The sequence below is a fragment of the Gavia stellata genome, chromosome 29 (genome assembly GCF_030936135.1).
Source record: "Gavia stellata isolate bGavSte3 chromosome 29, bGavSte3.hap2, whole genome shotgun sequence".
Classification (NCBI taxonomy): Eukaryota; Metazoa; Chordata; class Aves; order Gaviiformes; family Gaviidae; genus Gavia; species Gavia stellata.
In genome coordinates this window covers 4,112,409-4,129,208 of record NC_082622.1, presented here as the reverse complement: position 1 = coordinate 4,129,208, position 16,800 = coordinate 4,112,409, and the positions used below count along the sequence as shown (strand labels likewise).

Below are 16,800 nucleotides of genomic sequence, written 5' to 3'. Positions count from 1 at the left end.
TCACGCACAAAGAGGCATATCAAGCAAATATTTTCCCCAACACTACTGCGATGTCACAAATCATTACCTTTACATTCTAATGTAACGGTTCACTTCACAAGAACACTTTTGCTAACAAAGTTGCATATTAGGAGATGTCTGTCAAACACGCAACAACTCTTTCTACAGCTACTGCCAGGGGTTGCATGCACAAAGGACGGCAGGCAGACCCAGAAAGCAAGCGATACACTTTGTGTGACACTATTATTTGGATTTTTCAAGTCCTTTTAACTCTAGGTTGGATAGTCTGGTAGTAATGGCTTTACTTAGTGACTACTCTTTCATTCCAGCATGCTTTGAGGAAAGAAAGTGGAAAAAAATACTTACCTAGTAACTGTGCTTCTTCAAATGTCACCTCAGAGTCCCCCTCCCGAGTTTTGTGCCTGCAGCATAAATCATGCAGGAAATTCCCCTCGCTCTTAAGATTTTGGGCACTGCGATGTACCCATAGGCTGCCTTGAAGGCTCTTACATTTCAACTATGTCCCTTCAAACATGTACAGCACACGGTCTTCATAAATCCCTAATTACACACAGACTACAAATTCTCCTTAAAAGTGACCAACATTCCAAGTGAATGATGTACAACGACCAGTTAAACACCCAGACCAGAATCCATCAGCTCCTCACCATAATACCCCCATGCTATAAGGGAAGGTGGATGGAAACACAAACACTGAGCAAGATTGTTTTTCCAGACCTGCATTATGACAAGGTAAGTCATTTTCTCTTTCCCTAAAGATACCATCTGCACAGGATTCTCATTTCTGGAGAGCCGGAGCCCAAGGGGATGCTCTGAAAGAAGCTGTAGCAATAACTAACCAAAAATGGGCAAGGAAAGAAAAGAAAAAAAAAAAGTGTGGGGACATTTTTATTTTCTTTTTCAAGGAAAATAATAAAAGGAAAAGCAAAAAATGTCTCTAGAACCTATTAGGCCTACCTGTTTGAAAGCCTGTGGGACAGACGTCAAACAGATCGGTTATGAAAAGAAACAAAACAGAGAAGATATGAGGCTTTGTAGTACTGAGCCTTGGATGTGGGACCATGGCAGGAATACTCTGCGGGTATGAAAGTGGAAGACTAAACAGGGATCAGAGTCTCTGTGCGTAAATCTGCCACGGAGCCGTCCTGAGGCAAGTAAATAAAGCCTTCCTCGCCCAGAGCAGAAATATCCTGACAGTCACCATGAAGCATGGTTATGGAAATTACGATGCACCAGAAGGCCGGGGTTCTGTGTAAGGCTCTGAATCCAGCAGCCCAAGTTGGACAGCTGAAGAGCTCTAGTTCAGCCAAAGAAACATTTCCAAAGCATTTTCAGATATATAAAGTGAAGACCACCTCAGAATCAGCCACATCCTCTTTTGGGAAGAAGGGATTTCTCAGCCTGGGACACAGCAAGATGCTTTGGAACATGAGTGACTCGGAGAGAGCTGCTAAGTCAATGTAGGGAGCCAGGTGGAAAAACTGAACTGATTCCCATCATGGCTCGAGGTACAATCTTGGCTAATGACAACTTAAACAGATTGAACAGGCCTCCGTTAGACCCTTAAATATGGAAAAGGGAATCACAGCTCTGAATACGACCCACACTGTAAGATACGAAAGGAGTCCCTTCACATTGGAAGAAAAACTTAGCATGGTCACAGGTTCACTCAGCAGCTGAATATACACGTCTCACTCTTTCCATTTCAGGACCACACATCTGCTCTGCTTCTTTCCTCCCAGCACCGGCAAAGCGTGAATTGTTTTTGACACATGGATGGCTCAAGGGCCCAAAATGCAGTCATAAGCAGATGGGATAACTGAAGGGAAGAAAGAAAGAAAGAAAGAAAAAGAAAGAAAAAAAAGTAAATACAGGCCAAGAGTTACCTTGCATTGCTCCTGTTTTGCACAGTGAGAATGGACTTAGGGAGCAGAAGAAACATGTTTGGAAATTGTCTTCGTCCAAATACAGGAGCAGAAGAAAAGAGGGAAGTCGAGAACTGCCAGCACACCTCGTGCTTTATCTCAAGACTTGGATGGCTTAACAGGAGAGATCTGGGAGGATGAGTTTAGTTTAATGATTTCTTGCTGGTTCACCTGCTGCCCATCTGTCTTTGTAGTCCTTGCTCGGAGGGACAGATTGGAGCATTGCTGTCCTCTCCCTCCTCTTCCCTTTCAGGAGTTGTGATTTGAACTTCTGAAGAGAGGAACAGAGCAAGTCTCAAGCATTATGTAGTCAGCAGAGATTAGTCCAATAATTTATCAAAGGTAATAGCTAATAACAGACACAAGAAACTTGCTCACAGCCTTCCTAGAGCCTCATGTCAGAGTTGTCACCTTATGAAAGTGTTATAAGAAATTCTTGGACCACAGTAGCAAATTTATTAGCCAGAGGCTGATAAACTCTTCCAAGAGTCCCTCAGTCAACAATAAATCATACAAATCAGGTTGCAAATACTGGATCTTTAAAAAAAATGAAGTTGGTGGAGTGGATGTTAGAACAACGTTAGAATTCAGCTGGCAGGATGAAGGGGATTCGCTTTCATTTAGCCTGACCTCCCATCACGAGAGGGACCAGGGTTTGGCCCTGGCATCATTCCAGCACTGCACTAGACAGTCATCATACGACAATGATTAATGAACTGCTGAAAGAATAAAGCAAGAAATGGCAAGTTAGGGGATCCGAGTAATAAACTAAAGAAAAGAACCATAAAGATCCATCAAAATTAAGAGACAGAAGGCACCTCCTAGGTCACAGACTCCATGTCCCTGCCAGTGTAGAAGTGGCTCCCACAGTACTGCTCTGGCCGTGCTTCCTTTCAAGACCTAAGCAACAAGCTTCCACTCAGAATCACAGAATCATTAAGGTTGGCAAAGACCTGTAAGATCATCAAGTCCAACCATTAACCCAACCCCACCATGCCAACTACACCATGTCCCGCAGTGCCACGTCCACACGTTCCTTTAACACCTCCAGTGATGGTGACTCCACCACTTCCCTGGGCAGCCTCTTCCAATGCTTCACCACTCTCTCAGGAAAGAAATTTTTCCTAATATCCAGCCTAAACCTCCCCTGGAGCAACTTGAGGCCCTTTCCTCTTGTCCTGTCACTTGTCACCTGGGAGAAGAGACCAACATCCACCTCACCACAACCCCCTTTCAGGTAGTTGTAAAGAGTGATAAGGTCTCCCCTCAGCCTCCTCTTCTCCAGACTAAACAACCCCAGTTCCCTCAGCCGCTCCTCATCAGACTTGTGCTCCAGACCCCTTACGAGCTTCATCGCCCTTCTCTGGACACGCTCCAGCACCTCAATGTCCTTCTTGTAGTGAGGGGCCCAACACTGAACACAGGATTTGAGGTGCGGCTCTGTTCCACTTACCAAATTTCACCCTAATATTCAACTGAAAATTTTATTTAAGTCTTTGAAATCCAGAAACGAAGGAACCGGAAGAGATGACAGCTGTCTACTGCTTTATCCTACACCAGTCAAGGAGTTGCCTTTCAGAAATCAGTCTTTTGAATTATTCTGCTGTGCAGCCACTGATGAGAGTGGGCAGATCCACACCCAGCAGCGACAATGTTCTGGTTGTTGGAGTGCTCGCTAACACACAGAACAAATGTCTGATGGATAAGATAATCAAACACAACTATCATGTTTCAGGCCTGAGGAATCCTAACACAGTATCAGTATTGGAGGAAGGCCTTCAAAAAAGCCAAAACAGCACCAGAAATCAGCCAAAGATTTGTTTGGGTTCATCTAGCACAATGCTGAACTACCAACATTAATATGTGTCCTTCCTAGATAACTCCAGAGGAAAATAGAAGCTCAGACAGAAGAAAAGCCAGAAACATCCACATTTCCACTGGAAGCATTTTACTTGTGAGCTGGGCTGGCTAACCCAGACAGCAGGAGGGTTTCAGGATGGATGAAATGTGATTACATGATAATTATCTTTTGTTACTTTGCAAAGTACATGGTTATGCACTTTCTTTACTGCCCGGGGAAATCATGTTAACACAATTAGAGCAAGAACCCTGTTTTAAACACGGTTTGCTTGGACGTTACTAACATGGTTCCAATTCTCAGTACAGACAGTCTTCACAGCCATCTTGCTCCATAAATCAGTGGGAGTTCTGTCACTGACTTCCTCTGAAGCAAGTACCAGCTCTTAGAGAAGAGACATTCTCTAGGATGCACTGAACATATAGCTTCACTGTTTATCATCATCCTGTGCAAGTGCTGTTGGCACGATGAGATGCTGTAGAATTTCTAAATCTCTTGCATTTATTATTCTTTGCAGCCTTACTCTCAGGATATCGTTCTACCCACTAATAAACTAAGAGAGAGAGAAATATAACAGCAGCTCTGTGGCCATGCAAGAAAAGTGTTGGAGGCCAGATTAGAACTAATGAGTTCCTGGCTCCCCCTCAATCACAGCCATCAGAACAATTAGCTCAAATAAGCCCGAGAACTGTTTTCTGCTCAGCTGTCATCTGCCCATCCTCCCTGGTAACTTCTGAGCTGGAAAACTTCAATCGGGTTTGACAGAGGGTAAAGGTCACAAAGAAATTGATGTCCAGTGCAAACTCCCAGCAGACTGGAGGAGAGACCCACAGAATGCCCCACTAAAGGCAGGAGACCAGAACAAGCTCCTGCTCTGTTCAGCCACAGCCCGCTGAGCAGCGGGCAGCTATGGGTACCAAGCACCTGGAGCTGGATCATTGCCTCTGGGGGAGACAGACGAGGGGGGACACTGGGACAAGCAACAGGCACCGCCAGACAGGGGTGGGTGACACAGAAGGAACCACAAACAGAGGGATGATGAAAGTCACAAACTGCATGAGGGGTTCTAGGGACATGAAGGGGTTTCAGCACACAGGACTCCTATTCCTAGAAAGCCAGGCTCCATTACCTTTCTGCTAAGGGAAGAAGGAAGCATTAAGAGCACACTTTCCCTTTTTAAACACCGCCGAGGTCTCTCCTTTGATTCTAGTACGCAGCAGATAGACACACAAGGGACTCTGCATCTCCGCTGTCAAGATAAGCGGATGCAAAAGGGAAGCACTAAAGTCACTTCGGTTTAGCACAACCTCTAGCCATTACTCACACTCCAGTCTCCTCCCAGGGAACGCTGAAGTGCCCAAGAGGAAACAGTTTTGTCTCATATTAGCTTGCTGGATTAGGGATAAAAAAAAAAATTATGCCCATTTTACAGAGGTGCATACTGGATCCATCCAATGACATGATGAATCTGCCGTCAGGAACAGAACCCAGGACCAAGTGTCCTGTTCTAATTAACAGTAGATGCTCTGCCCCCTTTAGTAAGAGTACAAATGAGTAACATCCCCGTCCCATAAATAGAGGATGTTTATTATCCAGTCCTTCAGCGTTCCCACTGTGCTCTCTTTCCTACAATGGTTTGGGTCCATCATGCACAATACACTCGCATTATGCACGGATCACTGACACCACTGTCCATGACAGCTTCTCTGGAGCCCATCCAAAATATTGTGTCATATGATGAACCGAAGCGCCAAGGGGATTCGCAGTAAAGACAGCAATCATGGGAGTGTGTTCGCTCCTCATGCTAAATCCATTCACGGCGTTCAGTGAAAAGCACTTTTTTGGGGAATGTAAATTTAGTCTCTTTCCCAAGTACAAAAATTAAAATGCTCCAAGCACAAGATTTCCTCTTCCCACCAATGAAGTGAATACTCTTTCCTGCTTTCTGCTTTTGACAGCTTCATGTCACTTTTATATTCAGAACTAAATGACAGACTGATCTAAGATGGAGTCTCCTTTCCCCCCTCAGTCTCCCATCTAAAACCTGAATTGTTTTAAATATTGAAAAACATATTGAAAAACATCAAAACAAAATCATAAATAATCTAAACAATAATAGACTAATAGAGTAAAACAAACACGATTGATTAACATCATCTGGTAAAGCCCTGCATACAGATCCAAAGGAAAGAACACTAGACACAAAAATCTTTCTCCCATTAAGGGGCAGATTTAATCATTGATTAAAAAGTTAATCAGGAGTCTATAAATATTTTGGCTGGAAAGATGGAATCTTAACCCAGGTGACTGCTTTTTAGTAAATCTTTGCACAACTGCATACGCACAGTCCCCAGCTTGATGGCAGAATGGGGGGGTGACAGGAGCTTGGCCCACCACTGGTAGCACGTAGTGAGGCACAGTAGGCCACCCCACCCAGTGCAGCCCCCCCCAGCTATGCGACGCCCCGCTTAGACCACGGCCACATTCGGTCCTGCTCCCCAAGGGTATGCGGTTACGGCAGGATGTTACTGACAGGCCGTAGCCAGGCTCCAGCCCTGCTGCCCTAAACCCCTTGTCTTTATATTTGAGACCTTTCAAAGGGCTTATGTGTACTTACCGAAGTAATTCAGCATGGTGTAGGTCCTTCTGCACAACACGCTTGTGTGTGTCCTGGAAACTCATTTCACCAAGTCCAGCACTTGCAATCAGTCATTATCTGTAATCTGCCTGGAGAGGTACAGACTCCAACAATTCTGCTGTTGTGCTAATAGTGCATTGTCTTTAAGTGGCAGTTTATAAACTAGTCTCGCACCAAATTTAGTTGTTGTGGAACAAGTGCTTTCAGTGCTAGATTTTGTAGATAAGAACAAACGTCTTCAAATTGCACACTGCTCCCAAATTCCAAAATGCCCTCAGCTCGAGTAATATCAGTAATGGTGTGCACTAAGGTATCACTGGCATCTCTAAGGCAAGCAACACTGTAACACGGATCACAGCATGTGAAGTATTTTCTATACTCATGCATTATGCCAACAGAACAAATATATTTTTAGTCAATTAACGGTATACCCTACAGCCAAAAGAGGCTGAGACAGGTTAAATTTTGTTTGCATGAATCCACCGGAGGCTAGTGAAGCAAAAATACACTGTGTGCACCATTTGTGGGATTTACAGTATAGTATCCTTTTCACAGGTTCCGTAAATAAATGCATGAGAAGGAGCATAGAGCAAAGGAAAATTCCAGCAAGCCTGGAGCCAGTCAGTGCTTCGAACTAGAGAGAAATACTCTCACTGCAACAGTATTTCTACCCCAGAGAAAGATTTATGATCTGATGGTGGTATACCTGACTGGTATATACCTGACTGATCGATCATCATTCTAGTTCATTTTAATAAGTATTTTACTGAGAACAGTTTTCATTACCCCCAGCATCCAAAGTAAGTCTGTTGGAATTCACTGGATTTATATCTGACCAGCACAAAGGATTAGACATTTTCCACGGGTCTCTGAGAAAGATGTGCATGGGGAGATGCACTTCCATCCAGAACTGTGCATGGTGCAACTCACATACTGAAGCTGCTGACGGATTACGTTATTTGCTTGTAGTACTGTTCATCCCCCGATTACAGAAAGAAAAGGCATTTTCTCCAAATGGAAGAATAGAAGTTGCACAGTGTAGGGAAAGGGAGACGTCTAAAACCTTTTTTACTGCTGGCTTCAGAAATGAGATGGCTCAGGACGACCGATAATGCGATTCACGACATTGTACGAACAGGCCAACTGTAACTCAAATCGAGAACTGGTTTCAGCCCTGCTTTCAATAAATTGGTGATCACAATCCAGTTCCCGGTGCTTATGCACCCATGTAAAATCCCCCGAGAACACCCACAGTTTGCCTCCACGAAGGTGTGCAAGATGGAACGAGGGTCTGACCAGACACTGCTCCCACCAGGGGCCAGGGCTGAGGCACAAATTTAGAAGGAGAACAAGCAGCACTTCCCCAGCTCTGCCCCAACAACACCCGCTTTTTCTTCACGGAAGGGATCACCAGTGAGGACTGTCAAAATCACACAAAGGGAACTCAGCAACCGACACCAAGTAACTTTCGACAGAAGTTGAGCTCCTGATAGCATTCCTGTTTCTTGCCAATTATCTTTTAGTGATAAACTGTCAAGATATTTGTGTTTAAAAGACTGATCTACCTTAATAGTTGCCTGCTAATCCGCAGAGTGATGCAGGATAATTGTGTACATGGGCTCTGATGGCCTTCTTCCCCCTGGGGTCTGATTTTCAAAAGCAAATACATCTTTAGAGCTGTGTTAAAAGAGGACAGCAGACAGCAAGGTGAGGCAAATGAAGGTGGAGACAGGAAGAAAAGCCAGGATGAAGAGAACTGCACTGTAAAATAAATAGGCTTCAGTCTTACTAATCCGGAGGAAATGAATGCATGTGTCAAACCCAAGGGTACAATCCCAGCAGAGGACTAAAAACCTGCCTGAATTTGACAAATTCCCTTATTTGAAAGGGACAAAGGACACTGTCAGGTTAAGGTATTAGGTATTCTAAAACATCAGGCAAGGAAACTTTGCCTTTTGTACCCAAAGAGGAAAAGAAAAAACAGTAAATCTTTCACTGTTCACATTTTTCCTCACCTCTCATTACTGGAGGTAAGCTAGCTAGTTTAATTCCATTGATGGACACTTTCTGGTCTAGCTGGTTACAGTGGTTGTCCTTAGGCACTAGACGGCATTAGTAGAGTCAGTATAAAAATACTTTAGAGAAATGCTGTTCTCTCTCCCCACTGCTTCCCTACCTATGAGACCCATGAAGCCAACATAGCAACAGCACAGCAAGAAGCAGTCTGTTTTGCTTCATCCATCATCAGCAAAACTGTCAGCTCAGCTCCAACAGCAAAATCTTTATTACTGGTTATGATGCAAAAGGCAGAAACCACACGGTCTGATTTTCCCAGATCTGAGGCTGAGTTTGCAGTAGCGGCAGTCGGAGGGGAAATCATTTTGACTTTTCACTGAGCCAATTTGATCTGGAAATTGTTGAGAGTGAATAAATATGGAATCCCACTGTGGCATTTCTGCAGTCACTTTCCGACTACAATCACTTCTTTTTTTTTTTTTTAAAAAACACCAGTGATTAGTATTTGGCACATGTAAAAAAATTAGCTATTCCCTGAAGCCATGCATGACTGATCAATTACAGAACTAATACGTTTTTCAGAGGTCAGTTTAAGAGATGAATAATCCCAGGCCCTTTTAAATTTCCCAACCTGTAGCATAGGGAGATTGTTACTTGGTTTTATTGCAGTTCTCTTCAAAAGGTCAGAGTGCCCACAGTACTCAGCTGCCCACAGTAACACACAGCAGTATATCCTAGGCAATTCTCCAGGTGACCGATGACCTTTTGCAGTAAGCAGTCTGTGCAATACAGGTGGTCTCTTTTTTTCCTTCTCAGGAAAACAACTGCTTATTGACTCTGGGCTTCTCTTTAAAAAGGTAAGTCGAACCTAAAAAGTCTGCACTCTGCTAAGTTACCCACCAGTGCAAAGCAGCATACCTGCATATGCGCATCAGCTCAGCTCACTGCAGCACGCACTTCTTTTAACAGACTTCTACGTGCCATTTCAACGTGCTAATCCCCCTCTTCTCTTTTCTGCACTACGAGGAAACACAGCGTTCAAAGCACACAAGTGCGCGAGGCAGATATACCGCTGGCCAGACTCCTTAATCTGCAAACAGCTCTGGTGCATCTTGCGCTGCTCAGAGCTTTCCCAAACAGCAGTAAAGTGGGAGATACCACAGTGGTGGGTTTCACACTCTGGACAACGCTATCTTTTAAGCGGAAGAAGTCTAGCAGGAGTACTTTACTTGACACTTTCCACACATAACAGCCGAGAAACTAATGACACACCCTCTTCTTTGGCTGAAGCATCAAGCAGCTTAGAGGTTGGGTGGGAAAGAGCAGATGCCTGCTCAGACTCCTGCTCAGATTGAAGGGTCCTATGAGAAAATAGGAAGTTCCAAGTCTCTAGGCTGGGCATCAGCCCTAGTCTTTGATCACGCACCAGTTCTTTCTCCTGGCTTTCATCTAGGCTCTGGCAGACAGATGGGGGAAACAAAATACCAACAAATCCTATCCATATCCATCCTCCCTGTTATACCGGTGCTGACCTGTAAGAACGGCCTAAAGAAGGGGAAAAAAAAAACCTAACAAAACTTTAATTACCAGGGCAGTTTGGAACATATTTTAGCAAATTACAAGGCTTAAAGCTCTGGAAGAAGGAGAGAAAAGCTACTTGCTGCTACTGCACACAACACTTTAAAACGTCCAGCAAACCTGCTACCTGCGCCCGCTGGCGTCTCTCACATCATGTGAGTATCTGCTAACCCGAATGCTGTATCGTGACTTGACTTATTTCTTCCTTGCAATTGTTTTTTTTTTTTACCCATCTGTTTCTTTTTATACAGCATTTGTCTTCCAACCTCTCTTGGTTTGTTTTTCTCCTGCTTTTTTGATTCGCAAAAGGAGGACACACCTTCTCTCTTCCACAAGCTGCACCACCACCCCTTGTTTTGCACATTCAGTCTCGTATATCAGCACCAGATTTGTTTCCCTCTCTCTGAATAAATAGAAGTGCAGGCACTTTTAAGGAATAAGGGCTCTGTTTGAAGAGTAATTAGCTGTCAGCATAAAACTAGTATTTATGGATCCTCATCCTTGAAAAATCTAACTCTGCTACCCGGCACTGATTATGGCTGTTATAAACAGATGGGACTGATCCATGCAACTTGCAATAATCCTATTTTTAAAAAATAATTAACTACAAAGAAAGGACTGAGTTCCACTAGCTTTCATAAATTTGATTGCCAGTTTCATTTGTTTGTAGAGTAGAAGCTGGGTTATTCATGGGTATGTCATGCTACCCTAGCATACCTTGAAAGCAGGAGCCTGCAGTGTATTCAAGCACGCGCTCCGCCACTCCAGGCACAGGAGAGGGCCGGGTACCGGAATATTCTGAATACCCTGCAGCTGAGATGCGAACGAAAGGATGGCTCAATCACGCCTGGGATCGTAAAGAAACCCAGCACCCCTGAGTGTGTTCTGTCTGCTTGCCTGGCAGAGAAGTTGGAATTTCACCAGCGGTGCAGCCTTTATTTTAATAACTGACAGAGATATCAGGAGGGGAGCTTTAAAAAACTGTTTTTAAAACACAGGTTACAGCAGATGAAAGCCCCCGGTGGGTTATTCTTCAACTTCCTTCTCTGTTCAACCTGGGGCAGCATCTTTGCTGAATGCCTCCACCTCTATGAGAGAGCAAACCCAGGAAATTTATACTCCGCTTGATTAAATCTGTGCATTTTACTTACTGGCACCTCTTACTAGACCAAAATTCACTCCAAGTTGGTTATCCATCACAGCAAAAGCTACGACAAACACAACTGAATAGTACACAGAATCTATAGCTCCTGGTTAACTAGGTCACAGAGTGCTCTGCGACATTGGTGAGGCTGCCAGGCTTTTATGCACAAACTGGAGGCACCAGGCCAAATTCCCCCCTCCGTTACACCCCTGTAACCCCACCGATGAGGTTACACAGGCTCATCGGGGTCTAAGCGAGGGCAGCCTTCAGCTCGTTGTTAGCGGGTGACAAGTCCTGAGCCAGTTCCGCCCAGAGTAAGTGACAAAACGATTTACAGGGACAGCCAGCCTCGCGCCTCCTCCCCGACTTCGTCGAGGGCACGTCTCGTCCGGCCGTCCATCCCCACGGACCGGCGCGAGTTTTGTCATCTACCAGCTTTTGCGTAAAAGCCGACAGGTTTACGCCGATACCCTGGGGAGGGAGCCTCTGGCACAACCGCTGACACCTCCCGCCATGCAAGGTTTTTTTCCTAATAACTGAGCTGAAATTTCCCTTTGCCTAATTTCAGCTCTTTCATTTCCAGTCACACCCCAGCAGGCTGCCCTAACGCCTCCTCTCTGGTGAGAGGAGCTGTGTGCGGACACTGACAGGCATGTGCGCCCGCTGAGACTTCGCAGACACCGGGCCATGCTGCAGGACACCCCCCGCGGCAAGAGACCCCCCCCAATTCCTGTCACCTTCCTCGGGAAAAAGGGAAAGGGGCACGAAGGGCCTGTGTGGGAAATGGGGGCGAGGCTGGGGAAGTGAGGGGTGAGTGAGGGGAGGTGAGGGCTGACTGAGGGGGGGGGACATGGCCCTGAGGGAGGGCGAGGGCTGACTGAGGGGGGAACATGGCCCTGAGGGGAGGTGAGGGCTGACTGAGGGGGGGGGGACATGGCCCTGAGGGAGGGCGAGGGCTGACTGAGGGGGGAACATGGCCCTGAGGGCGGGCGAGGGCTGACTGAGGGGGGAACATGGCCCTGAGGGCGGGCGAGGGCTGACTGAGGGGGGGGGACATGGCCCTGAGGGCGGGAGAGGGCTGACTGAGGGGGGGGGACATGGCCCTGAGGGCGGGCGAGGGCTGACTGAGGGGGGGGAACATGGCCCTGAGGGCGGGAGAGGGCTGACTGAGGGGGGGGGGCATGGCCCTGAGGGCGGGCGAGGGCTGACTGAGGGGGGGGGGGACACGGCCCTGAGGGAGGGCGAGGGCTGACTGAGGGGGGGGAACATGGCCCTGAGGGCGGGAGAGGGCTGACTGAGGGGGGAACATGGCCCTGAGGGCGGGCGAGGGCTGACTGAGGGGGGAACATGGCCCTGAGGGCGGGCGAGGGCTGACTGAGGGGGGGACACGGCCCTGAGGGCGGGCGAGGGCTGACTGAGGGGGGGACACGGCCCTGAGGGCGGGCGAGGGCGGCGCGGGAGCTCCTCACCTCTTTAATCTTCATCCTGCGGGCGCGGGTCTCGGAGTCCTCGCCGGGCCGCCTGCCCCGCACCGGGTGGCGGAGGCTCCGGCGGAACCGCTCGTAGTCGAAGCGGAACGGAGCTCGCGTCTCCCGGGCGGGGGGAGCCCCGGTGGCGGGCTCGGCTCGCCGCTCGCCGCCCTGCACCTGCTGCCGGGAGCCCGGCGCGGTGTGGGCCGGCGGGCCGGCCATGCGGGCGGCGGTGCGGAGCTTCTCCCGGAGGCGGCGGGGGGCGGCGGGGCTGGCGTGGCGGGGCTCGGCGGCGGCGGGGGGGCTGCGGGGCAGGTCGGTGTCGCGGGTGGAGGAGGAGGCGGCGGCGGAGGCGGAGGAAGAAGAGGAGGAGGAGGAGGAGGCGGAGGCGGTGGCCCGGCGGGGCAGGAAGAGGCGCTTGAAGCGGGAGGAATCGGGCAGGAGGAAGAGGGCCCCGAAGCACAGCGTGAGCAGGCCCGAGAGGAAGAGCAGGAACAGGAACTTCTGCGGCAGCCGCAGCCCCAGCGCCGCCGGCCAGCCCGGCATGCCCGGCAGCTTCCGCAGCAGCACCATGGGGCACCGGATCGCGGCCGCCGGGCGGGCTCCGCCGCCACCCCGGGGGGCGCCGCCGGCTTCTGCGGCGGAAGGCTCAGGGGTGCCCCCCCGCACCAGCGGCGGGAGCGGGCGCCTTCACCGGGGACCGCCGGCGGGTGACACGTGGATGGCTGCGGACCGGGCTAAGCCGCGGGGCCCCGCCGCTGCCCGCGGTCCTTGCCCGAGAGGCTCGCAGAGCGGCGATTCAGAGTCCCCCCTTCCGGCATGAAGGCGGCGGCGAGCGCATCCCGCCGGAGCCGGGCGGCGGAGCGGCGAGGCTGGGCTGCAAACGGCGTCAGTCCCCCGTGCAGGCTCCCCGCCGGACGGCCGCTGTCGGGCTGGCTCAGGGAGCGCTGCCGAGGAGCTGCGATCCCTTCTCTCTAGGCGGTGGGTTCATGCTGCAGCATTTCTGCGAGGGGGGGAGATAAGAGCGCGTTCAGTCAACACCAAGAAGGATGCAGCCGGCGTTATAAGCCTTTGTCCCGGAGGGTCTGCCGCCTCCCCAGCCGTTCCCCCCACCCTCCAGCCACACTAGTTCGTTTTCGCTCTCTCCGGACTTGCCATCAACTCTCTAGTCTGCGAGCAGCTCCCAGCTCCGCACCATCCCCTACAGCTCCGGGCTGCCGGGCTCTTCTGGCGGGGCAGCCCCGGGGCCAAGAGGAGGATCCGCGCCCAGACCAGGGGCGAGGAAAAGCCCGGGAGGGGCAGGGTGCCCAGGCACAGAGAGAAGACGGAGAGGGACGAGGCTGCTCGGCTCCTCACCAGGCTGCCAGGAGCTGCCTTCGCCCGCAGAGCTGTGGAGACGATGGGGCTGCAAACAAGCCATGCGGAAAGCTCGGCTCGGGCTGAGTTTCTCGAGGGGAAAAAAAAAAAAATCTACGGATTCTGCTTTTGCTAAATGGATCCCGGCGAATTCCCCCTTTCTCCCAAATCTCTGCCTCGCTGTTAGCGTTATTCATCCCCCCCATCAATTCCCTCCTTATGTGCGCTGGAAGAGACAGAGCTCAACTTTCAGACCACGAAAGCAAGCAGGACCACTTTCAAAAAGCAGGGCACGTTTTAAAGACCTACCTACAAGCCCCACATCACCCTTCCTCCTACGGGCGCTGCACCCCAAGCACGCCGTCAAACCCGCTTGGCAAACGCTCTCCTACCCCCAGCCCTGTTTACTCACCCCTCTGACAAATCCAAGCCACTCTGGGTCCTACAGTGAGCAAAATCTTCTCAGTCCTACCTGCGCATCTCAAAAGCGAGAACCTCTCGCTGCTGTCAGCGCTCACAAGTGCCCGTTCAATTAAGAGGAGGAAGAGGCTGGCTGCCTGCCGCGCTCTCCGGGGGCAGCTCCTCTCTCCTGCCCATCCAAGCATCCAGGAGGGAAGTACCTAACTGCATCAAGCTACTTAAAGGCCTCTGTTTTTCACCACCTCCTCCCCGCCCCGCCTTCCTCCCCGCCGAAGGGGACCCGCCGGGCTGCGCTGCCCGGTGCCCGCACACGCAGCACGCCTGCACCTCCCGCCTCCACCGCCGCTCACTGCGACAGCGCCGGCAACCCCGCCCCTCGCCCCGCCCCTCGCCCCGCCCCTCCTCCTGCCAACGGTCACTCGGGGGAGGAGGCGGGGGCGTCGCGAGCCAATCAGCAGACCAGCTCCTGCCCGCCGTAATGCTCGCCCCCCGGGCCGCGCTCCGCCCTCGCTCGCTATTGGCTGGATGGTGGAGCCTTGCCTCGCCCGTTGGCTCTTCCAAACGCCAGGAAAGCCAGGAGACCCGCCCGCTTGTTTACCACAGCTGCCCGGCTCGAGCTGGGGGAGCTCCTCACCCCGCCCCTTTCCTCCAGCCGGTCTTCCATTGGCTGCGAGGAATGCCCCATCCCCGCTGCGATTGGCGGAGGGGGGCAGCTACTTTAAATAGGGGCTGAGGGCGCGGGGCGGGCTGAGGGAGCTGTGAGGGCTCGGTCGGTGTGGGCTGGGGCCGGTGGCGGCTTCCCCTCCCCTCGGCCTTTGTGAGGGCTCTTGAGGGGCGGATTTACCCGCGCAGCCCCCGTAGCCTGTTGCCTTAGGTCTGGCGTGTGCTAGAGGGTCAGGGCCCCCAGGAGGGCCCTTGTCCCAAGGGCCTGGCACGGCAGCTCATCCCTGACTGGGAGCAGGGGCTTCAGAGAGGGGCTTGGGTTGGTTTGGGAACCACTTTTCTGCACATAAAACTGCCCTTCCTGGTTTTTATGAGCTCAGAGTCAACCGCTGTGAAGCACATCTGAATCCCAAATACTGAAATCCTCATCACACGCCTTAACCTTCAAGAGGTACCATACGAGAACTAACCAAAGCTCCGTCACCCTGTGAGGTAATGCTACAGTGGAAGTGCAGATGGTGAAACGAACTGTTTCTGCTCATAATTGTTAAAAAAAACCCCAAAAATCTTTTGCAGAATTATCAACGAAAGAGAAAAAGAAGGCCACCACCCAAAACCGGAGGCACCTGAAACCACTCAGGAATGGAGCTGGCTGGGTGGAGGTCACCAGAGGTGTTTTTCAGGTGCTGTGAGCATCAGACAGAGGAGCTGCAGCAGGAGGAGGCTTACAGGAAAGGGTAAACTGCAGCCACCCAAGTATTGATGTGACTAAACTTGGAAGAGCTAAAAGAGAACATTTTGTAGGCTGGAAAGGAGCTGGCGCTGCGAGGAAAGAAATCATCTGCTGTTTGCAGCTCAGTGTGCTCCTTCTTCATAAATAACTAACACCACAGGAACGAAATACCTGATCTGATTGCTGGGTCTAGCGGGAGCACATTGCAGGGCCCCACATTTGGAGCTGTTCAGCTGAGAACCGGTTGTGCTGTCATTTTCCTACGAAAAGTGCAATAAGCGATATAAAGCAGGCGGCAGAGCGGCTCTCAGAGCAGGACTCAGGAGCCGCTATCGACCCAGCTATGCCCAAGGCCAGTGATCATCCTGCCTTACCCTTCCTTACACCTCCACAACTGCTGCAGGTTTTCATCTAGTCAAAATAAAACTAAAAAGTAAGCCTTATGCTTTTAGCTGTCTGGTGGCTGCCCGGTGGACCTTGAACGCAACCACCCTCAGAGGCAAATTTGCATCTTGATTATTTGGTTTTGAAACACGTCCTTTGAACCATCCCCTGTGGTTTGCAGGCAGGACCAGTTCAGCCTGAGCAAGAGCGAGATGCGGGCACCATCTCTCAGCCTCCACATACGGTTTCCCCCGGCGCAGCTGCTCGAGGAGCGCTCTGCACAGCTGCTCCCCCTTCCCTGCCCTGCAGCTGCACCACAAGGGAGAAGGGAGTGGATTTGGCTGCTCTGTTTTGGCAGGTCGCACCGGAGCCTCGCTGAGCGCGGCAGATGCTCCACAGGCTCCTTGGAGCCCAGGGGAGCTCCTTGCAAAGGATTTGGGTTTGCTTCTTTGCACGCCTTCGCAGGGCAGCTCAGAAGGGGGAGAAACCTAAAAGCCAGCTGCTGGCTTCATTATTTGGAGCATCGATGCACCTGGGAGGGCTTTTACTGCTGCCCTGCCTCGTGCATTTATCAGTGGTCCCCCAGGGACCAGCA

The 16,800-nt window shown here is 50.5% G+C and overlaps 1 protein-coding gene across 1 annotated transcript in view; it reads right to left on the bottom strand.

Moving 5' to 3' along the window:
* The window catches only part of MAN1C1 (mannosidase alpha class 1C member 1), a 68,303-nt gene extending 55,081 nt beyond the window's left edge, over positions 1-13,222 (bottom strand). The window contains exon 1 of the mRNA XM_059830630.1: positions 12,650-13,222. Coding sequence (XP_059686613.1) covers positions 12,650-13,222 — 573 coding nt within the window. The remainder of the gene's footprint in view (positions 1-12,649) is intronic.
* Between the last annotated feature and the right edge of the window lie 3,578 nt (positions 13,223-16,800).